This window comes from Acomys russatus, chromosome 8 (genome assembly GCF_903995435.1).
Source record: "Acomys russatus chromosome 8, mAcoRus1.1, whole genome shotgun sequence".
NCBI classification, from domain to species: domain Eukaryota; kingdom Metazoa; phylum Chordata; class Mammalia; order Rodentia; family Muridae; genus Acomys; species Acomys russatus.
Genome location: NC_067144.1, coordinates 11,818,431 through 11,843,202, shown reverse-complemented (window position 1 = coordinate 11,843,202; position 24,772 = coordinate 11,818,431). Strand labels below are relative to the sequence as shown.

The following is a 24,772-nucleotide window of genomic DNA, read 5'->3' as shown; positions in this document are numbered from 1 at the left end:
TATGAAATATATTTACATTATTCCACTACAGATATTATAAACAATGTCATCTTAGTATCACAGAACCGATTACTTTCTGCACTTCAAATGCAAGTTTTTTCTTTAAGAACTGATGGTGGTGAAAATTTCTCAAAGTTGTATGAGTTCCTAATATACAACGTCCTTTATGTCAGTTGTTTCGGTAAATATAAAGTGCTATTTTACTGCATCACACACTCACTTTACTGATTACTATTAAGGTGGTGCATATGACTTTGGGACAGGATTTCACATAGCTCAGGCTGGCCCTTAACTCACTATGCAACTGAAGTTGACCTTGAGCTCCTCCTGTTCCTCCTGCCTGTACCTCCAAAGTGCTAGAATTACTGGCATACCTAAAGGAAGTCTGTATTTCTTTTTAATTTACTTTGTGTGTGTGTGTGTGTGTGTGTGTGTGTGTGTGTGTGTGTGTGTGATTGTGTGTGTGTGTGTGTGTGTGTGCGTGTATGTGAGAGTGTGTATACATGTTGTGAGGATGCCTGGGGAGGCCAGAAGAGGATGTAAGACCTCTGAAATCTGCAGTTATAGATAATTGTAAACAACCTATTTGGGAGCTGAAAATCAAACAAAGGTCATCTGCATGTGGTTTTTCTTTTAAACATTTTCCTTTTATTCAAAATTTATTTAAATTAGATTTTCCATAATATATAGTCTAATTATGGTTTCCCCCTCCCCCCATTTCTCCCAGTAAATCCCCACATCCCCTCCCATCCAGATACATACGCTTTCTGTCTCTCCTTAGAACAACAGTATTTGGTTTTGCCATAAGTCCCTGACGTATCTAGTCTTGGGTTCTCGGCCATCCAAGCAGTGTTGGCTATTGGTCTATCTCATAGAGTGAGCCTTAAATCAAACCATACATTGGTTGGTTCTTTGCAGGAGCTTTGTTCCTCAATTGCACTAGTGTATCTTGCAGGCAGTCGGCATTGCAGATTAAAGTGTCTGTGGTTAGGTTGGTGTTTACATTTCTCTTTTGGAAGCCTGGTAAGTACTTTCCTGTGTCAAAGACACTAGCACATAGGGGTGAGGGGTCTTTGTGGTGGTTTGAATAAGAATGGCCCTCATAGGCTCATATAATTGAATGTTTCTTCATCAAGGAGTGACTAGTACTTGACAGAGGTTAGGAGGTGTGGCTTTGTTAGAGGAAGTGTGTCACTAGGGGTGGGCTTTGGGGTTTCAAATGCTCAAGCCAGGCCCAGTGCCTCCCTCTTCCTGCTGCTTACCAATCCAGATGTAGAACTCTCAGCTTCCTCTCCAATCCCATGTCTGCCATGCTTTCTGCCATGATGAGAATGGACTAAACCATTAGGAAGCTCCAATTAAGTGTTTCCCTTCCAAGAGTTGCAATGGTCATGATGTCTCTTCACAGGATGTTTACTAAAACACAAGTTGGTACCGGGGACAGAGGAATTGCTGCGACAGGCCTGACGGTGCTTCTCGTTAGTGGAGTTTGGGACTTTGGATTAGAAAAGAAGTTGAACACTTTAAGTTGGGGCATAAATGATTATTCTAATGGGAGCAGGGAAGACAGTGGCACTGAGAGCAGTGTGGATTATGACGGCCTGGCTTGAGAGCTTTCAGAAACAGTGACTATCAGTAAGGGGTCTAGAGATTATTCTTCTGATATTTTGGCAAAGAACATGTCTGCTTTTTGCCCTTGCTTGAAAAATCTGCCTAACACGTAATTGAAGAGTTTCAGGTTAACAGCACTGACAGAGTGGATTCCAGAACAGCCCCCTGTTGACTGTGTCACATGGTTATTAGTGGCAAGTCTTATGCAGGTCAGTAATGAAAATGAGCAAGGAAAAATACAAAATGTACAGTTTGAGGAGAAAAGGGGCACCATGTAATATAATGGAGATAAGCAGAATAAAGAAAGGCCTGTGCTAGATGGAATAAAGCTAGCGGTGTGTAGAGGGATTTTAGTTCGGTAACAGAGCTACTCTGGCAAGGGATCATATCCAAAGACCTAAGTCTGTATGATCCAGCCAGAATGCAGAATTGCCTTGGATTACAATATGATCTGGCTGGAATATAGACATGCCCTTAGTATACACCTTTAATCCTGAATGATATAGGTAAGGTTAGTTGGTAGAAGGAAGCAGCCATGTTTGAAAGTGGTGCCTAATTGAGCGGCAGACAAAGTGACAAGTCAGAAAAAAATCTGACAGACTGAGATATTCCAAGAGTCAGGGGGATATTCCAAAATCTCAGGAAACAGCACAGGAGAGAGGAAACTTAATGGAGCAGTGAGGCAGTAGAGGAGAAGAGAGAAGACAGACAGACAGTACAACAGTCTACTATTGACTATGTCACATAGTTATTAGTGACAACTCTTATGTAGACCGACAGTACAGGAGAAAGAAGGTGTAGTACAGAAAGACAGTAGAGTTCCTGGAGCTAGTACAGTAGAGTTCAGAAGTATAGTTGAGTTTGGGCAGTTCAGTTCGTGGAGTTCAGAGGCAGTTCTTCTAAGCAGAACAATTCAGTGAGAAGTGGAGAGGAGTCAGATTGAATCATCAGCTTGTAAAGGAGTTTGAACCAGAACAGCTGAGTTGCACCACCCAGCAAGAACTGATAATGAGGTTGGGTGGTGGTGGCGCATGCCTTTAATCCCAGCACTTGGGAGGCAGAGGCAAGCAGATTGCTGTGAGTTCGAGGCCAGCCTGGTCTGCAAAAGTGAGTCCAGGAGAGCTTATGTAGCAGTTAGTGTCTGAGATGATGATTACATCTGGCAAATAAGTTACCTTTACAGTGGTGACCTCAGGGCAAGAGGCCACCCACCTAAGCTTCCAACTTGTGAAAACAAATGAAGGAAAGGCTTAGAGGCTAGCTAGGATTTGGTGCATTCCTTTAATCCCAGCACTCAGAAGGCAGAGGCAGGCAGGCCACTTTCTGAGTTCCAGGGCACCCTGCCTTACAGCGCAACTTCCAGAATAGCCAAGTTTAGATAGTGAGAGAAGCCATAAAACCCTAAAAGGGTAGTGAAAATGTATTTGAACAAGAGGGAGAGCGATGTTTCAGCCCTAGCAAGCAGAGGAATTTGACAGCTTTGGCTATGTGTTCTGGCTTTATAGTCAAGGATACAAGAAAGGGGTTGTGGAATCTCCTTTCACAGCTAGGGAAAGCTTCTGAGGCCAGGCATATGGCAGGGGTGTTCCCGCATAAAGATCTAGAAAGGCCATTATGTGAAGTAGTGGAGAAGCTTGGATTGTTTTTAGAGATGCCAGATGTTGAAGATGATAGAGTTGTGAGATATTTGCCAAGGAAAGCTGCAGACCAGGTTTGGGACCAGCTGGAGAGACAGCAATGTGTTACAGTCAACAAAGCTGAAAAGAGGAGATCTGAAGAACATTTTGACATCAGAGATGAGTTTTCCCTGCTGGTTTTAGGTCTTGCTTTGGTCCAGTATTTCCTCACTGTGATCCCTTTCTTACTTTCGGAATGGTAATGTATATATCCTGTACCATTAAATGCTGTAAGAAGGTGACCTGTTGTTTTATTTGATTTTACAGGGTTAAAAGGTTGCCATGAGTACAAGAGACTTTAAACCTAGGACTTTTAAACAGTTTTGAGACTGTGATAGACTATGTGGACTTTTGAAGTTGGACTGAGTGTACTTTTGCATTCTGATATGGCCACAAGGCTATGGCGCCCAGGGAGTGCAAAGTCAAATGTGAATAGGAGTGACGCTGCTTGAGAGGGATTAGAAGGTATGGCCTTGTTATTGGAGGAAATGTGTCACTGGAGGTGGGCTTTGGGGTTTCAAATGCTCAAGCCAGGCCCAGTGCTTCTCTTCCTGCTGCCTGCCAACCTAGATGAGAAGTCTCAGAGTCCTCCCCAGCACCATGTCTACCTGTGTGCCACCATGCTTCCTGCCTGATGATAATGAGCTTAACCCTTGAACTGTAAGGAAGCCCAATTAAGTGTTTTCTTTATAGAAGTAGCCATGAGCCAGGTGTGGTGGCACATGCCTCTAATCCCAGCACTTAGGGAGGTAGAGGTAGGTGGGTCTCTATGAGTTTGAGGCTAGCCTGGTCTACAAAGCAAGTCCAGGACAGCCAAGGCTATACAGAGAAACCCTGTCTCAAAAAACCAAGACCCCAAAACCAAGCTAAACCTTTGCCTTCACAGCAAAAAAAACACTAAGACAGTTTAAGTAGACAACAACACATCTTCTTCATATCCAATGAGTTGTTTACATGCTGTCTTCAACAGTAGGGCTTTGCACTGACTTGCATTGTTTGTGTTAACTGCATGCCATCTCTCTAGCTGCATACAGTGCCAAGTCTGTTGGGCTTTGAGAGATTCTATCACGAAGTGGTTTTAAATATGCCTACAAAGTTTTTGACCCATATTTTAAGAAGACAGAATAACTAGTACACACCAAAGTGGAGAAAAATTGGGCATTATATTTTAAATAATAAAATTATGTTATTAAAAATGTATGCAAAAAACCAAAATACATCTAAATGAATCAGACCCAAGACCAATACATCTCCACAGACTTGAATATAGTTAGAGTGGCCATTTGGAGCAGAAGCTATGTACCTTCACATTGGATTTGTACTGTCACTATTGAATATGTTTTCTGCTCTTACCCACAAGCCAAACCAAAAAAAAAAAAATCTATGACAAAGTTATAGCTAGACTACAACTGGCTTTGTATTTCTGTTTTTATCACTGATTGTCTTTAGGGTGGTGTGAAGGTTTCAGGTAGTATTTGAAGAAGTGCTGAGAGACATGTAAACATAAACGCATCTTTTAATAATATGCTAATGACTCTATGCTCATATAATGAGAAACGGTATAATTTATGGAGGAATCATTTAAAAGCACCTTTTAACTAATAAAGAAAACTAAAGGTATTTGCTGTGGCTCTCAGCTGGTATATTATTTTGCATCCTTCTCTACCAGGAGCAGGAAACAAAGTGAGATGCCACATAGTGAATATTCCCATAGGCAATTAAGGAAGTTAGCACTATGGTTAAATAGGTGTACTGATACCATCAGCAAGCAACAGAGGGCTCTTTCCTTCAATGGGCAAGGTAGTATAATTGATGTTCAAGGTAGTATAACTGAGGTCTTTCCAAGACCCAATGACAGACACTGAGCCAGAAGCATTTGACAGTTCAAGATCTCCCACACTGAGTCAGTTGTGAATTCCATACCAAGGAAGTGACACAATGAGCTTTCAACAACTAAGCGTTAGTTAGCATGCTCAGAAAGCAGCAGTAGAGAGGGCAGAGCCTCTCCTGATCAGGTACGGAGTCCTAGATTCACACCACCATCCTTGAACTGAGGATCTGGCTGATGAGGAGGACACAAGGAGGATCATACCACAACTTTAGGTTTGTAAACCAAAAACAAACAATAAACAGCCTCTTCCATTTAATTCAAATGGCCTTATGTATTTCTAGTCCATTTTATGTTTTGATTTCACAATATACTACCAAAACCTACTGTCTATTACTTGCTCTTCACCAAGGCCTTCTCTTTTTATAAAGAAATAACTGAAACACCAAGGCAATCAGATAAGCGGCAGAGACTTTAATTGTTACCTGAATTGAGAATAAATGGTTTTATCCAAGATAATTGGCTAATAATATGGTTATGGGTGAATATTTAATTAAAGAAAATTAAATTTATGTCCTCAAATTCTATAAAAGGAAATCAGTGATTAAATTGCAATCCCTTGTTTGAGAACGTTATTGGATTTTTTATTGCAAATTTAGTGCTCATTGATGTCAAAGATATCTTTAAAAATAATATGAGTTGAAGGGTGAGCTCTAAGATATTATCATTAATAAATTTTGGTCCTATTTCCATGGCATGTAAATGATATCATGCTAAATCAATTCTGTGCCAACTAGCATGGAAATCCAGGTTGAGTTCCTCACACCCTACTGTCTTTCCACTATGAGGTGTCTATAGAGGGCTTCTCTTCACTTTAAGGCATCTGTTCTTGAAGATGATACATTGGAATTACTAAATTGAAACACTATTTTGCTATTCCATATGACTTTGCATATGTATTAACAGCCATAACAATTAGATCTCTTAAAATGTAAGTGTTGCTGCATGCTAAGTAAACTAAATTCACAGAGTCAGAAATTACTGAAAACATAATGTAATTAAAGGAAATAGACAAGAGAAGTGGGCAAAACTTGTACAAAGACAAAAACGATGTTTCTACCAACAAGTATTTTAAAGTCAGACACAGACTGACATAACCTTTTACCAACTTGTTAAGATTTTTTTCCTCCTGCTTTTAAAACCAATTGACTTATTCTTTGTGGTAAAAGTTGGCGTTTGTTAATAACTCAATGGCCACTGTTCCTCTCCTTATTTCTCAAGGTATTGTCATCCATCATACATATTTTTTTCATATAAAAGGACTTCGCATTAGTCACCTTCTGTTGCTGTGATAACATACCCTGACAAAAGTACCTAGTGGGAGAAAGAGTGTGTTCTGGCTTACAGTGCAAAGGGACCCCTTCATTGTATAGAGAAGACATGGCTTCAAAATAGAGAACATGCAGGCAGAAGCAAGAGGCAACTGTCTCTGTTGTGTCAGAAGTCAGGAACATGGAGAATAATAAATGAATAAGAGTTCATGTTCTTACACTGTCTTCCTTTTATACAACCCTGCATGCAAGGCCGTGAGACAGTGCTGCTATCCTTTACGGCAGGTCTTCAAATTAACCTAACCAAGACAATTCCTTACAGGCATCCCAGGAGGCAAACCTAGTCTAAAATGCCCCGCACAGGTGTGCCTAGAGGATTGTCTCCTAGGTTATTCCAGATCCTGTCAAGCTAATACTAGACTTTAATTATCCCATTTTTTTTAGGCTAGACCTTGAGTGTGTTAATATTTTGGTGACTGAATAAGCTATGATTTAATAAAGATTTGTGTACGATTTGTCTGGATTTGAGACCCGGCACTGTTGTAAATAGAGGGGAGGGGGCAGAGTCCATCTTCCTGTAAACACGATGAATCCTGTCAGCTTGGTTTCAGTCATCTTTCATTGCTCATCAAGCTGTCCCACAACTCCATGGTTTAAAGAGTTCATTATGTTATCTCTCAGCTATTAACGTACACTGGTTTCCACAAGAGTGAACATTTTCTCCATGTTTTAAATCACATTAATCCCATCTTCATAGGGAATCTATCATATATAGTATGTTCCTTGGCCATGAAAATGTATCCATTCCCTTAGTAACCTATTTCCATGAACCCTAAGTATATCAACTTGTATCTGTGCTAAGATTTCTCCTTTGGGGACTGGTGAGGAGGCTTTGAGCTGCTATTCACGCGCTTCCGGAGGACCTGAGTTAGGTTCCCGGCAACTATGGATGACTCAAAACCATCTCTAATTCCAATTCCAAGGGAGCCAACATCCTCCTGTAACTTCTGCAGGCACTTACACATATATGGCATGCATTTGAGCAAGCACAGACCACGCACACATGCACACTCTCATGCATGCACACAGACACACATGTGTACACACACATACACACACACACACACACACACACACACACACACACACACACACACACACACAATGGCTCAGTGGGTAAAGGCACTTGCCAGTAAACTTTGGGACCTGAGTGAGATCATTGTAGGAAGGAGGAAACTGACTTCTCCAAGTTGTCCTCTGACTCCTAACTCCATACATCATGTGCTATGGCACACATGTGGACAAACACAACAAAAGAGTAAAATAAATAGCAACAAACCTTTTGGTGGCACATGCCTTTAATCCAAGCACTGAGGAGGCAGAGGCAAGAGGGTCCCTGAGAGTTTCAGGTGAGTCAGACCTACACAGAGGGACGTGTCTCACTTTATTTTTTCATTGGTTGTACTGTTTTGCAGCTAACCAATGCTCAACAGCAAGAGCACATGCTGAAACTGCACTGGACTGCTTGAACAGAAAGACATTTAGAAAGAAAAATGTAAAGGTGAGGTGAGCTGTGTTTCTAGTTTATTTTCTTGTATTTTCTGCTGATTAATAAATCAACAATTATTGAAAATGATTGTTTATTGCCAGGTATTGCAAAATATGATGTTGTACAGTTTGTACTTGTAGTTGTGAGTTCTGTGTTAATGAGTAGAAATGTTGTAACATCTGACTCATATTTTAGTATAATACAGGACCATGAAGAGGTATTATGAATTCTCTCTGCAGCAGATATCACAAGTAGGGCCTGTGAGAGCTTCATGCCTCTCATGTGTGTGCTGTCTCACATGGCAGTCCACATCTGAGCCTGTCACCGCTGGTTAACGCTCCACGTCAGTGCACAGTTAGTACACCATCTTTGTACGTGCACTCTGCAGCTGGCCTTATTAACAGTATCAGGTATGGCTACATATCTGGAGTTGGGCCTTAAATACAATCAAAAAGTGCTTGGTTGCTCACATAACATTTTTTGCTGCCATTGCACCAGTGGGTCTACCTTGCAGGCAGGCCAGTATCACAGCTGGCAGGGTTCATGACTGGGTATACCAAATAATTACTTTTCTCCTTTGTAGGATGTATATCACATACAAATGCTAGGCACCTCTTCATCCATAACAATAGAACTACCTCTCCTTGAGGTTTCAACTTTTATATTATCCCTGCATAACAAATGGATCCATTTTTGATGATTTGAACAATACTTGTTTGATTATTTTATAATGCTTTCTGATTCCTCTGGTGATTCTACTCCAGATGATACTGTTTAGAAGTGCAGTTACCCTAATGACTCAACTAGGATACAGTATCTCATGTGGGTTTCATAGTCTACAGGTATGTTGATTACAAACATGAGTGTCAGCCCAACCTTGGGATCAAGGCACCTTAGTTCTCCTTCATACATTGTGCCCATATCATTTTGGGTTCTCTGAGTTTGGCATTAAAAAAAGACAGAAAGTCTAACCACCTCATTGACTTAAGGCTTGACAGAAACCCAAAGTCATTACTTTGCTATTTTTATTGGTAAAATTCAATCCCAAATTTAACTCATATTAAAAAGAAAGAACAATAATTTCCCCCTTTGTATGATGCACACCAATGCAGAGAGAGAGAGAGAGAGAGAGAGAATAATAGAAGTAACCAAAGTGCTTGTCAAAGAATAAAAACCTTGCGGTGAAAATTACTTACAGGACATTTTCTCTTTTATTTTAGATTCTTCAGAAAACAAACTCTAAGGCAGAGGTTTGCAAGGCAAATTTTAATGGGAGTAAAATTAGGTTAAAGAAACAAAGGCAAGCAAGCAACCAAAGGCAAACAAGATTCCTGAGGAAGTAATAAAAAAAAAAAAAAAAAAAGAGTATGAGCAAAAGAGCTATTTGAAACAAGTCTCCAAATATCCAGCCAGGAACCCCAACCTCAGTTATTTTCCCCCCTGGCATGTTTCCAAGAACAGAGGCCAGAGTGCCCTCATGCCCAATTTCCACTCAGCAAAGGGAATGTGCTACCTCTGGCTAGGAATTATCACACTGCATAAACCAGCTACTTGGCTACAAGACATTTTTAACGGGTAACTCTAGAGTGAGCATTCACTAGGAAACATTCCTGAAGTCTGTGGGATTCGGTTTCTCAGGGCTGAAGGGGACCCAGCACAGGTCCCTTGCCAATGCTCAGGCTCAGAATCCACTGAACATAGGAGAGGCCAGACTTACATTAGGAATGGTCCTGTAGCATCAAGTACAACATTTTGTCTTACTATTAAATGTGTACTGTACAGAGAACAGTAATGATGACTCCACTTAAGTATATTATCAACCATATAAAATAGGAAAAGAAGAGATCCCTGGAGGACTGACAGAAATACACCTGAGTATAAATTAATATCTGGATACCAACAGAGATATTGACTCATATATGAGAATGTATGGAGTTCTGTGCTATTGTGTCTATTATATGAATTTTTCTGAGAAAACATTAACAAATGTCAGTTCACTTCAGACAGAGTACCCACAAGAGAATCAAAGAAATAATCCCACCCAAGTGTGGCTGTGTGAACCAACTATAGTTACTTACAGAAGCACAAGTGAGGACATACTTAGAGGACTATGCGCACCTAGCCTCCTAGCGTAAAACATCTATATTTCTCCAGCAGCTGTTACCTGTCTATAAGTCTCAAAAGAGGTCTGGGACATCATGAGAACCTCTCCCCCTTATGATGGAAAGTTAATGGCCCCGATCTGGTGCATATTTTCTAGGGGTAAGCAAGCTGATGGCTGGTAAAAAGCTCCCATTTCTTGTGTCTCATAAAGAGCTCTCCTGGTGACAAGGGCTTTAGGGACTTTGAAAATTGGTCTTTTTTTTTTCAGTAATGAAAATTAGTCAGAAACAATGTCAAGCCCTCTGTAGTTCCTGTGTTTTTCACCATTCTTGTCTCCAGAAGAGGAGAAGCCAGGCAAGTAGCAGACACTAAGGAGTAGGGCAAATTTTAGCTAATATCAGATGCATTATCTCTGTTTATTATAGTCTTATCTCTCTGTGTTAAACACTGCATGTAGTGTTATAGCAAAAAAGACAAGATGAATTATGAAGAACTTGGAAAGAATAAAGGCAAGTATACTATATATTGCTATTTTGATTAAAGGTCTTTATTATAATAAAAGTCCAAGAGCACAGACTACATGCCACCATAAAAAAGACTGCATTACTCTACTGCTCCAAGACATCAAACTAGTCAGAATGAAGATCATGTATAGTCGAAGACTTTTATTTGGAAAGCTGCATATGTTTTAAAAATTAGTAGATAAGTCCTCTAAAACCCAGGGAGGGCTCTATCACATCACAGAGTCATGCGTGTCTGGGGGTCAGGAACACACTAAGACATTTGTTTCAAAGTCAAGTATAGATCATTGGGTATCTATCGCAATCCCTATGACTTAGGACTTGTGACGTTGTGCTAGTTCTGACATCATTGTGCTAGTTCTCCCTGGGTTCCAGGAAGAACGTCAGCATCAAATAAGGCTGAGGGCAGTCTTTTCTTCTTCAGTACAGCTCTCGTAATAAACTTAAATTCGCCCTTACCAACTCCCTTAGTTCACTTTCTACCATTGTGATAACAGCCATGACCATATACAACTTGAGAAAGAACACATTTGGCTTAGACATTCACACCACCATCCATCACTGAGGTTAAGTCAGGGCAAGAACTTAAGTAGAAGGCATGGAGGAATGCTCCTTACTGGCTTGCTCCCCGTGACTTGATCAAACTGTCCTCTTATACAATGCAGCAGCACCTGTCCAGGCATGGTGCATCTACAGTAGGCTGGGTCCCATGATATTCATCATTAATCAAGACAATAACCCACAGATTTCCCACTGGACAATCTTAATGAAGTAACATCTCAACTGAGGTTCCTCTTTCCAGATGACTCTCGCTTGTGTCACGTTGACAAAAAATCTAACCAGGACAACAATACAATAATTTATTCATAAATGAAGAGAGCAAAATTTATGGGATGCTGCACATGGATGGGGACAAAATTATTACAGAAAGCATGCGATTCTGAATAAGGGTTCACTGTGAATTGATATCCTGCTGGACATGGCAGACGTTGATGTCAGATGTGATTTATTCACCCTCTTGCCTACCGTAAGTCTTGGTTTGCTAGCTCAAAGGCAGATAGCTGGTACTCTTGCTGGCACTTACCCTAGACTGAAAGGACATGCTCCCTATAAAAGTTACACTCTCTGTGGCCCAATGGGGCTAGAAAGACTCTACAACCTTGTGTCCTTTTAAAACTTCAAAGGGGAGACTCCTGCGTCCTAGCTCCCCAGGGGGTTGGCTGACATCTCTGTGATAAATGAAGCACAGCATAACTTTCCCTCATTTCCACACAGGCGTCCTTTCTAACTGCAACTGGCAATAAACCTCTTTCACTCAGCTCTTCATCAGCTTCTAAAGACTTTTGACTAAAAACGTCTGACTTGCTTAGTGAGTTTCAGTGAAGCTGCATTACTGAAGGGTGAGGGGAAATACAGAACTGGATGCAAGAGCAGGACGTTCTCACAAGGACTTCTTTCTATGTTTCTTCAAATGTTTTATAGACGGCATGAAGGCATGTGCTAGGGATATATGAAAGAGAGGAGGAGAGAGAGAGAGAGAGAGAGAGAGAGAGAGAGAGAGAGAGAGAGAGAGAAACTGGGGGAGAGAAAGAGAGAAAGAATATATACTACATACATAAATGTATATTAATAAAACAGATTTGATTCATATGGGAGCACTGTTCATGTTTCAAGTTTTCCAAATTCTAAGGATAAGAGTTTTGTGAATATGTTTCAAGTTTTCCAAATCCTAAGGAGAGATATGAGTTTTGTAAAATGTAAAGTACAAGCACAGAGGAGAGATTATATGGACCAATAGAACAGCAATGCAAATGTGTGAGCTTTTTATAAGACTAAAGAGTCATTTCTGTGTATGTGTACAAAAGTTCCTGTGTACGCTCATACATGTGAGTGCGGTGCTCACGGAGGCCAGAGGAAGGTGTTGGATGCCTGGAGCTGAAGCTAACAGGTTATCAGCACATGATGTGGGTGCTGCAAACCGAATTCCAGTCCTCTGGAGTAGCATGAAGTGCTCTCCACCACTGAACTATCTCTTAGCCCCACAAATGTACATTTTAATTGCATATCCGTTATTTTTCCTTTGGGCCTATTTTATGTAAATGCATCGCTGATCAGTTTAGGAACTGACTGATGAAACTTGGCCAGACAAGTTTCAGCTTGGAGGTAGGTTACTCTAACTAGTCAAGTGAGATAAGAGTTGAGTTCTTCATTACTGAAGATCATGGTCTAATTACCAAGTGACTCAAGCTGAAAATGTGGGCTACTATGCAGATGGAAATGTCTCCCTACAGGTGAACCTTTATGAACAGATGGACCCCAGCTAGAGGCTCTGTTTTGGGAGACCACGGAACATTGGAATATGTGCCTAGTTGGTGGTTACAAGAGTGACTTTGGATTGTTCCAGTTCTATCTAGCTGTTCCTGGATCTGCCATGATAGGACAAACCATGCCACAAGCACCTGCCTTTATCAGTTGGAGTCCCCTTAGAAGCAGGAACCAATGTGAAGAGTTCCTCCTTGAGTTTGTTTCTTCCACACACTTGTTCAGAGCAATGAGAAGGATGCTGGGTCTACTTCTACATTGTACACTGGTCTTCAGATGATGCTATCTATGTTGAAGGACATTCCACTAGACATTTGAAAGTCTTCTGATGTCTAGGGGGTGATTTTACTTTTCTTAATTTATACCACATATAGGTAAGTAACTTAATAAGAAGAAGCAAAGGGAAAAATGAAATGTCACACTGAGTTCTTCAGTTATATAAGCAGTACAGTTAACACTTTCTCAGTAATAGCACACACAAATATAACAGATGGGGTTTTCTTCTGATCACAGGTGAAAGCTGTTCCATGGGGAGGTCTATGTCTTCCCACTGGATGTCAACCCAACACTGGAATATAAACCTTTAAACTTGAACTTCTCCATTTATTGCCTTCAACAACATTGATCTACATACTCACAGTGCTTCTTTGCACTTTCCAGGGTTTTAATCAAGTTTTCTTATTTTATTTACTTATTTTTCTTTTTTATGTACTAGGCGTTTTTCACTACATGTATATCTGTAACAGTGTCAGATTCCCTAGAATAGGCATTGCAAACAGTTGTAAGCTGCCATGAGGGTGCTGGGAATTGAACCGGGATCATCTTTAAGAGCAACCACTGCTCTTAACCATTGAGCCGTCACTCCAGTCCCAAAGGAAACGGAGACCTAAAGACATTAAGAAACTGTCTAGAGGCAACTAACATCCATCCATATCTTGTATATTGTGAATAATGAAGCAATAAATGTTCAGAAAGCAAACCAAATTTGCCAAACAACAAAGATAAATATTTCATATTTTGAAAATGTTGAAAGTTAAGAAATTTCTCAATAACTCCTACCTCTTGTATCATCTCCCGACATCAGACATCAGTACTGTTCACTAGCTCTGTGTTGCTCATTTGAAAGTTTAGTGGAGTAATCCTTATGTGAGAAATGACTCAAAGCACCCAGACTACTTCCAAACACCTCTATATTTTTGGTTGTGAGCCTGGCCTTTAACACCTGAACCATGTCTCCAACCCAAACACTTCTATAATGTCCAATTGAAAATACCATTCATTTTCTTCATTTCTGAAATCAGATATGAAATGAGAATATTGTGGTCTAGTCTCGTGAAGCACTAGTACTTGTTAAAGTACTAACTAAAGCTAGGGTTGTCTTTCACCTAGATAACCACTGAGTCCTGTCTTTCTTGCTGAGTCTGGCCTTGTCCAGGTAACTTCTCAGCCAGTGTTCTTACTTCAGCCTTAATACTTCCTTCCCAGATCCAAACCTTTCCCTCTTCTCTCCTTTGTAATCTAATGAGCTGAATGGGGTGACATTGAGATGGTGTGCCAGCTTCCCCACGCTCTTCCTTTTTCCTTTCTCTTAAGAGCCCCATTTGTCCATGTACTACCCTTTGCCCACACAGTGTTCCAGGCCTGATAAGGTTTCTTATTTATTGATTGAACTAATTCATTAATCTCTCAACTTGCCCGCCTTACTAGCTTATAAATCCATCATTATACTGAGAAGGATTATAAACAAAACAAAAGCTCAGAATGAAAAAAAAAAAAACATTAAACAGACACTACAGGAATGTCTGAACAGAAAATAAAAGCTACAAGAAGAGTTTCCTGCAAATTTACATCTTTAAGAGGATTACCCCTGGAGGGTCCTTGGCCACTTTTTCCAGAGTAAGCAGTTGCGGGGCACTGCGTGCTCACCTTTTAGCCTCTGGTTTTATTAAGAGCTCAGCACCCTGGGTGGAGGACTGGCTCTGCTGGTTGGCACCTGACTAAGAAGGGCTTTATTGCAGTGTGAAGGGAGGAGATAGGGGCAACCTTGATGATGAAGCCCTGGACTCCAAGAATACCCAAAATCCTTTTGAGTAGCTACTGCTCTGTAAAGTTTGTTAAGATAAATAAATAGAATATGTTTTGCAAGTATGAAATATGAAAACATTTTAAGGATGGACTTCTGATGAATATTAACAATTATATGTGTACTTGGCATAAACCACTCAGCAGTAAGATTTGCCATAGTTCCACCATCTAAAAGTTTCTTCATGATGTTAACAGTCACACTATCATCAACTCATCCCAGTTAACCACTGATCTGATTTTCATCATCGATTAGTTTTCCTTTTCTAGAACTTCAAGTGAGTGACATTATCTCAGATGTATTCTTAATGCCTGGCTACTGCCCCACAGCATAGTTTGAGAGCCATTCACTAAGCTCCATATTTTAGTTCTTCAAAATTTTAAACGTTTTTGTTGATAATTAAATTTATTCTTTGAGAACTTCAAACATATATATGTATATATTTATTACTATGATTATGTCCACCCTTCGTGCTCTCTTGTCTCCATTTCAGCTGATCAAGCACTTTCCCTAGAAGTCCTGTACCCATATTCATGTCTTCCTTTACAACTGACTGTTTTTAGCCAGCACATCTACACTGCCTAGGGCATGCAGTTATCCGGCAGAGCCTGGTAATATTACCAATGGGTACACAACTAAAGGCAATAACTCCTGGCCCTCCAGCACCATCATGGACAATAGATTCCTAGAGACAGAGGTGAGAGGCCATAATACACTCCATTATTCAAGATTAATTATTGAAAGGGCCAGTTGAGTACAGCCCCAGTGTAGAAGCCAGTTGCTGTGAGGCCATTATTCCAATGGCTGTGTGGTGGCCGAAAGTTCTTGTTTCCTGTCCCTTCTTACTATCATTGAACTCTTACGTACTTTCTGTCCCCTCTTCTGCAGTATTTCCCAGCTTCAGAGGAGGTGTTATAAAGGTCCTGTTTATGGCTGAGCACTCAGCCATAACTTGAGCTGCCATGCATCTTTATATCCATTGTTATGCAAAGAGAAGCTTCCACGAATAGAGACCAATGGGATGAAAGTTAATTTGGAAAGAGAAATTTGCATGGCTCTGAAATTGGTGCTGAGCTACAAAATTGAGGCTGATCTGCCTGAAAGTACAGCATCTCTGGGGCCATTTGGTGCAGTTACCTTTGCCCATGTGGTGTGGGGTGATTGACTCCTTGCAAGTGTAAGACTAAGCATGTAACTGAGATTTCAGAAAGAACTTGTCCAGGCAAGGTAGGAATTAATCGGGAAGGGACATATGGATGCTATCTTTCCACATTAGCCTCTAATTAGACAGAAAAAGTGAGAAAAATAAAAGACGAAGGGGAGCTATTTGTTTGCTATTCCTTACAGCTTTCCAGACAAGATGGAAAGAGAATGCAACTTAGGTCTGTGCTAAGGAGCTCTTTCTGACACCCAAAGACTTGGAACTTTGGGGAAGAATTAGACAGAATGAGGAAACAGAGCAAGATAAACGTGATAGGAAATATCCCACAGGTTTAAGCTTTAATACAGAGGAAGGAAAAATCCATCATTCAGCAGGTGGAGGGAGACCTGAGTAGGGATATGCATAGAAGCTACAGTGCTCTGCATCTGAGATGCTTAGATCTCTACTTGAAAAGAAGGAACCAAAAGTGGCTCACGGCCTGGGTTTTGATGCTGTTGGAATGGAGAGTGTGTGCTATCGGCCCAGTTGTCAGTGGAAGTTGACGAGCTGTGCTGCATACCCACCACTTCTTGCAGCAAACACTTTAGAACATGAGGCATTAAAAGGGAAGTCAGCCCCAGATGGAATAGCTCATCTGAGCCGTTAGGCTGTGTGTCTCCACAAATATCACAAGGCACAAGACAATAGAGGAGGGATATGTGTGACAAGGAAAGTGTCTGGTGCTCAGGTCATGAGTCCTGATGAGACTGTGCTTGGAGGAGGGTTAAGAAGTTAATGCTGTGAGGACCCTGGGGCTGGTAGGTGGCTTTCTTATGGGGGATATTCTTTTAGATCAGAATGCTTTAGCACAGCAGGTACATTTTTATAAAGAGCCAATGTGCTCAGGAGGAAATAAAGAAAACGGAAAGCAAAGCATCTGTGTATGCCACCAGAAAGAAAACGTGCCAAAATGTATGTCAAGCCACAGTTCCTAGGGTTAAAGAATTGGCAGGATGTCAAATGATGAGCTAGTGAACTTCTGAAGGCTCCAGAAACAGATCATCAAAGATGGGGGGAGGGAGGGGAGTACTGGAGGGTGAATAAATACAGATGAGAAAAATTAAACTTGCCCTACTGGTTGGAAACTGTCCTCCTAACCCATTATTCTACATCATTTTGGAAGTAACTAGGACCACCCTGACCAACTATCTGAGAGGATGTTTCTTGTCTGTACTGGGCTTTTGTTAGTCTGTGGTTCTTGTGGGGAGCATTGTCAGCCCAAGTGACTTAAGCTCTTTTAAGATATACATGCACTTGTATTTTATGTGTATGATATGTAATTTTAGGAAAATATAAAATAATATGATTGACTGAGGTTTATCCAGCAACGTTGTCCCCACTTCTTTTGTCTTGACATCCCTCTTTCCACTTAGTTGGAGTCCCTTCCTCATTACTCTACATTTGTATTCTGCTTTTTGGAGTGATCCCTCTATTTCTTTTCTTGTTTCTTTCTTGAATGATTTGAAAAGAATTTGTATCTTCCTTGGAAATTCTCATAGAATTCTTCTAGGAGTCCATCTAGGCTTGGATGTTTTTTAGTGGGAAGGCTTGTTATTATTATTCCAATTGCTTCCTTCATTATGGATTTAGGTTGTTGTTCTCTTTTTTTGCTTTAACTCTGAATAAATAAAAACATTCATACAGTTATTTTATATTTTCCTACATAGTGGAGTATAGGTTTTTAAAGTTTTCGCTTAGGATATTCTGTATTTCTTTGGTGTGTATTGTAATGTTTCCCTATCCACTTTATTTCTCCTAATTTATATCATCTTTTTCCTTCTTTTGGTTAGTGGGGCCTAGGATCTGTTAGATTCATTTACCTTGTCAAAGAATCAGCTCTGTCATCCTCAAATCCACAAACCTAGATCTAAGCCCAGGTTTGGACCCTCTGTGCATGCAAGCAACCTTTCCTGAATACATTGCTTCTTCCCTTTGCCTTCACACTCTCCAAAAAAAATACCACCTACAAACTTAGAAGCCTAGTTTCAAATTTCCATTCATATACCCTCCTCCTAGGTGAACTCCTTTTGCCTGGGCGGGCTTAATCTAAGGAAGACCAGATTGTCACATCTGATACACATTCTACATGTGGTGATCAAGTCACAAAAACAAAAACAATGTAACTGCTCCAAATAAGCTGTCCCCATCAGATCCACTAGTCTTATAGAAGTGTTTTCTAATGTGAACTACCTGGATGAACCCAGAACACAGAATTCAAAAGAATGATCATAAACTTTGTCAAAGAAATCAAGAAATTTAGAGAAGACACAAGCAAATACTTTATTGAATTCTCAAAGAACAGCAATAAGTGCTGGTGATAGACAAAAGACAAAACAAAACAAAACAAAACAAAATGAAGCAAAAACCACACATGCACATAGAAATGAAAGAATGTAGACAATTCATGATTTGAAAATTTAATTCAACAAGTAGAAACATTGAAAACAGCACAAGCTGAAATAAAGATGGAATTGAAGAGTTTAGCATCCTAATTCAAAAACTTAGGGGAAAGTTTACAAGCAGAATGAATCAAACAGAGGACAGGATATGAGGACTAGAAGATACATTGGAAGGCCTCAATAAAATAAGCAAATAAAATGAAAATATTTTTAAAATTAAAAAACACAAGATAGGAACACACAAGAAATATGAGACGCTATCAAAATACCAAATCTTTGAATAATAGACACCGAAGAGAAAGAAGAATCCCTGGCCAATTGTATAGACCTTTAAGAAGTTCATAGACAAAAACTTCCCTAATTGAGTGAAAAACACACCTATATAGATACAAGCACACAGAATGCCAACTAGACAAGACCAAAACAAGTAAAACAAAACAAAACCAAAACAAAAATGAACATAAACAAACCAAAAAAAACCCAAAAAACAAAAACAAAAAACCTGCCCTATTGCATATCATAGTTGAAATATTAAATATATAAAACAAAGAAAACATCAAAAGCTGCAAGAGAATAAGCACAAATCACATATAAAGGAAACTTATCAGGATAACACTAATGTCAGCAGAAACTCAGAAAACCCAAAGAGCCTGGCATAATACAATTCAAGTTCTAAAAGACTAGGACTGCTAACTAAGACTACTATATTCAGAAAAATTACCTGCCATAATTAAAGGAAAAAGAAAAACTTTCAATGATATCATCAACCTAAAATGTTCATATGCAATAAAGAACACCTCTAAATAGAATACTGGAAGCAGTACTTCTAACTGAAGAGCAAAAAAAGCATAGCCAAGAGATTCTAGAAAAAATAACTAAAACAAACAAACAAACAAAAACCAAAGGGAAAAAAACAAAACAAAACAAAAACTCAAATAACTACTAACAAAAACCATCCAAAAATCAAAACCATCAAAGTGACAGCAGTCTACACGCCTTCCAAATCTTAGTCACATCAATGCTACAATCAAAAGATACAGGAGAACTGATTGGGTTAAGAAACTCAATGCATCTATTTGTTGTCTACAAGGAACTCAGTTTGGCTTGGGAGATAAACAACATCTTAAGGTAAAGGATGAAAAAATATTATAAACAAATGGTACCAAGAAGCAAGCAGGTATTGCTATCCTAATATCTGACAAAATAGACTTTAAATTAATAAGAAGAGACAAGACACTTGGTTTCTAATCAAAAGCTCAGTTAATCAGGAAAATATCACAATACTCAATGTACATGCAACAAACTCTTGGGCACCCAATTTCATAAGAAGCATATCAACAAACCAAACTCTAATGTAATAGATAGCAAGAAATAGTAAAACTCAATGCAGAAGTGAAGGAAACAGAAACAAGAACGTACAAAGAATCGAAGGACCAAAGAACTGCTCTTTTGAGAGGAGAGAAAGATATTACTCAAATCAGAAATAAACAGTGAAACATTACAACAGCCAACAAAGAAATTCAAAATACTTTGTCAATAGTTTAAAACATCATGCTCCATTAAATTTGAAAATGTAAAGTAAATGTATCTGGTTTCATGCAAACTAGAAAATATGAATCAAGAAGTAATAACATCCTCAATTGACCCATAACAAACAAGGAGACCAAACAGGAATAAAAAAAATCTGATTAAACAATCAATCAATCAATCAAACAAACATATAAACACCAAAACCACACAATCTCAGATAAATTTTCATCACAATTCTACCTTCAACCAATACTTCCTAAATTATGAGTTGTTTGGGTTGTTGTTTTTAAGAAACAGAAGAAAGAAACACTTCCAAACCCTTACAAAGCCAGTGTTACTCTAATACCCAAATCAGTAAATGCACAACAAAGAAAGGAAACCACAGATTAAGATCTCTGATGAATATAAACATAAAAATCTTCAATAAAATACTTGTAGGCCAAATCCAGGCATTTGTCCAAAACATCATCCATCATGATGAAGTTGTCTTTATCCTAGAGATATAGGTACTTTTCAAGGTAAGTCAAAAACGTAATAAATCATGGTTGAGTAAATGTTCTTGTTGTGTGCTGGAGCATCTTCTGGGTATATTCCAAGGAGTGGAATAGCTGGGTCTTGAGGAAGCCCTATTCCCAGTTTTCTGATATAGCGCCAGATAGATTTCCAAAGTGGCTGTACTAGTTTGCATTCGGACCAGCAATGAAGGAGTGTTCCTCTCTCTCCACATCCTTGCCAGCATGTGGTGTCACTTGAATGTTTGATCTTAGCCATTCTGATGGGTGTAAGATGTAATCTCAGAGTTGTTTTGATTTGCATTTCCCTGATGACTAAGGAGGGTGAGCATTTCTTTAAGTGTTTCTCAGCCATTTGATATTCTTCTGTTGAGAATTCACTGTTTAGTTCTGAGCCCTATTTCTCAATTGGGTTATTTGGTTTTGTAGTGTTTAATTTCTTAAATTCTTTATATATTTTGGAAATTAGACCTTTGTCAGATGTAGAGTTGGTGAAGATCTTTTCCCAATCTGTAGGCTGTCACTTTGTTCTGTTGAGAGTGTCTCTTGCCTTACAGAAGCTTCTCGGCCTCATGAGGTCCCATTTACTAATTCTTGACCTTAAGGCTTGGGCTGTTGGTGTTCTGTTTAGGAAGAAGCAGCCTTATTCATAATAGCCAGAACCTGGAAACAGCCTAAGTGTCCCTCAGTAGTGGAATGGATAAAGAAATGTGGTACATTTACACTATGGAACACTAATCAACTATTAAAAACAAGGAATTCCTGAAATTTGTGGACTGAACTAGAAATGATCATAATGAGTGAGTTAACCCAAAAGCAGAAAGAGTCAACTGGTATATACTCACTTATATGTGGACACTAGCCCAAGGGATATGTCCCATGAAAGTCTTCACTTACCAGAAAAGTGGGACAGAGGAGGACATCCTATTGGGACTCTAGGTAAGAGAATCATGGGAGAATGGGGAAATAGAAGGATCCAGAGGGTCCTAGAAACCTACAAGAAGAATATTATGATGGGCAGATCTGGGTCCAGGGGTCCTACTCAAACTAAGGCACCAGCCAAGGACAATAAGTGCAGTAAACTTCGAACCCCTACCCAGATCTAGCCAATGGACAGGACATTCTCCACAGCTGAGTGGAGAGTGGGTATAACTTTCTCACGTACTCTGGTGCCTCATATTTGACCACGTCCCCTGGATAGGGAGGCCTGGTGGCACTCAGAGGAAGGATAGCAGGCTACCAAGGAAAGACTTGATACTTTATGAGCATATGCAGGAGGAGGAGGCCCCCCAGTCACAGTCATAAGGGAGAGGAGTAAGGCGAAAATGGGAGGGAGGGAGGAATGGAAGGACACAAGGGGTGGGCTAACAATTGAGATGTAATATGAATAAATTAATAAAATATATTAAAAAATAAAAAACATTACAGAAAACTCTTAAAAATGTAATAAATCATACAAACTGACTTAGAGAGTTGAAGTTTTACATTTTAATGGTATCCTTGTTATTTGTTCATTTATCTCAGGGGCTTTGGCTCTTAATCAGTGTTGGGAAATTCCTAGATAGATGTTTTCTGTGGCAGGTGAGGACCATCGGTCATGTTACCAGCCCGGCAGTACATTCTTCCTACCACTTTCACATTTTCCTCAGTTGCTTTTTGCAGCTCTCCAAAATTTATAATTGTTCTTATGTGAAAGAGGAAAGGTAAATGAGCTATAGTATGCTTTAGATATTAAATGAAAAATAAATTAATATTGAATCAATTAATTTTACCCAAAGTCACTGTTCATAATATTTTCTATTATAAGGCCTATATGTGGTAATTGTATATGTGCTTTAATGATCCAAGCCAGTGACATAACTTGAACGGAAACACAAAGATCTTAATTCATGTAGTTCCCATTTAACCCTCCAACAATGAAAAGTTCTTCCTTTGATAAACAGCACCAAGTTCTGGCGCATGCTGTATACAAAGTCAGTGAAGATGAACTCCACATCATTTTTATTGAAAATTTGATGGTAAAGGCTGGAAAGAATAGCAGAATACATTCTCACAAACGAAAAGGAAAGCTAATCTTATTACATGGTAGCTTTCAAAAGTTCCATTTACATAGGAAGACATATTCTTTTAGAGACGCACATACCACATGTACATACAAAGAAATATCTACAACTGAAAAAAAAAAACACCATGCCCCTTCAGGAACCCCACAGGGAGACCATCAAGACCAACAGATCTGGACACAGGTGTACTGCCCAAACTGATGTACCAACCAAGGACATGCACGCCTAAATCATATATAGGCAATTGACAGCTCATCCTCCAAGGCTGTGGTTGAGGGGAGGGTGAGTGGAGACTGCCTGTGACATGAACTCTGGTGCCTACTTTGAACCTCCCCCATCTCATCTAAATGTGTGCCAGGTTTTTTTAACTTTGATCATTTGGGCCTCGCCTCAACGATCCCTTACACTCACGTTCCTTCCCGCGTGTTAGTATCTCTGAATCCTCGTCCCCCCATGAAAAAATAATTTAAAATAGTTTTATAGGTCATAATTTTATGTCAAATGCATTCAAGCTAACAGGTTATCTTTATAATGCTGCAGATGATATGTCTGAATTTTATATTCCCCTAGGGGGATTCGAAATCCAAAGAAAATGACATATTTAAAGAAGGCAATATAACTACAAAGTAATTTAATCATTTGTACCATCTCTAACTTTAATGTGCACAATATAAAGCTAAAATATTCATTATCTTAGTTTATAGAGCATTATATTATCAGCAAATTGAGAAAGTTATGATCTGGCCAAGGACAGGAAACAGAATAAAACATTATATGGTTACTATTGAGTCTCAAGGCAGTTATTTTATTTCAATTATTCTATTTATAAGAGTCAACTACCAGGCTATTTTTAAGACCAAAAATCAAAATAGGTAAAATACTCATCTCAAGCTAAACACCTGGGATGTTAACATTTTCATGAATGAAATGATCAGTTTGCTGACTTTTGTTTGTTTGTTTAAAAGGCCACTGTCTAATAACAGCGTTTTAGATGTATCTTCTGACTATGCTGTTACAATGCACAGGAAACGAGTTGTCCAGAGTCACAATACACTCAGATGAGAAGATCCATATGTGATGTTTCCAATTCAGCACAGCTTCTTAGGAGTTTTATATCTAAACTTAGAAACTGAAGCTGGAGAGACGGCTCAGCTGTTAAAAGCGAGGCTCACCATCCAAAACAAAGAGGTGTTTTAACACACACGACAAATCACATCAAACTTTTTCTTTAAATCTTGAAACACTTTGAGATGTATTTAAGACTAGGTATGTGTAGAGATTAGGTATGATAGAAACATGCCTTTAACTTTCTAACGCATGCGAAGGAGAACTAAAGGCAGTAATCTCTTCTCTTCATACAAACAGCTGCTGAGGGGCAGATGGAAAGGGCAGTTGTGTGGGGTGCAGGTGATTACTGCCCAAACTGCACGCCATCAGGTTGTTTGTCTCTCCACCAGAAAACTGTCCATTAACTTTCCTAAGAGCCAAAAGCAAAAGGAGAGGAATTTGTGAAGTTGCTAGCCCATATGGCTGGTAGTGAGTTAATCTGTGTCTAAGCAGCAGGTAGCACCAGCCAGTCTGTCTGTTGGGGCTGTTAGTAACCCAGGGGCAGATCACAGAACAGCAGGGAAGGGGATCAACTCAGCCTGCAAATGCAGTCAGGAATGTGACAGGAAATTATTTCTGAAAGCACACTTTGCAGCATAAGGAAGGCCATCAGAGGCTCCACCATAAGCTAGCTGCACCTCGCCCTGGCAACTACCCAGAGCTATACAGAAAGGTGTGAATTTAAGTTATAGCTATAGATGCATTGTGTGTGTGCGCACACGATTTTTCTTTTTTGCATGGCAGCTTCCCTAAGATAATTATTTGCTCTGCCTCTTAAAATAAGATATATAGGCAGAAATATTTTTAACTGATGGAAAGAGGAGAAATTGATCTAGGCTAGTTATACTAGTAAAGGGTATTAGCCCACTCAAAAGACCTGCAAAAACAGTGAAATCAATGTATAGCTAAGAGGAAGATATAGCAGTTATTTCAATG

At 39.5% G+C, this 24,772-nt stretch overlaps 1 protein-coding gene across 1 annotated transcript in view; it reads left to right on the top strand.

Moving 5' to 3' along the window:
* The first annotated feature begins 3,184 nt into the window (after positions 1-3,184).
* The window catches only part of Gmnc (geminin coiled-coil domain containing), a 79,398-nt gene continuing 57,810 nt past the window's right edge, over positions 3,185-24,772 (top strand). Inside the window, exon 1 of the mRNA XM_051150536.1 lies at positions 3,185-3,486. Within this exon, the coding sequence (XP_051006493.1) occupies positions 3,185-3,486 (302 nt within the window). The remainder of the gene's footprint in view (positions 3,487-24,772) is intronic.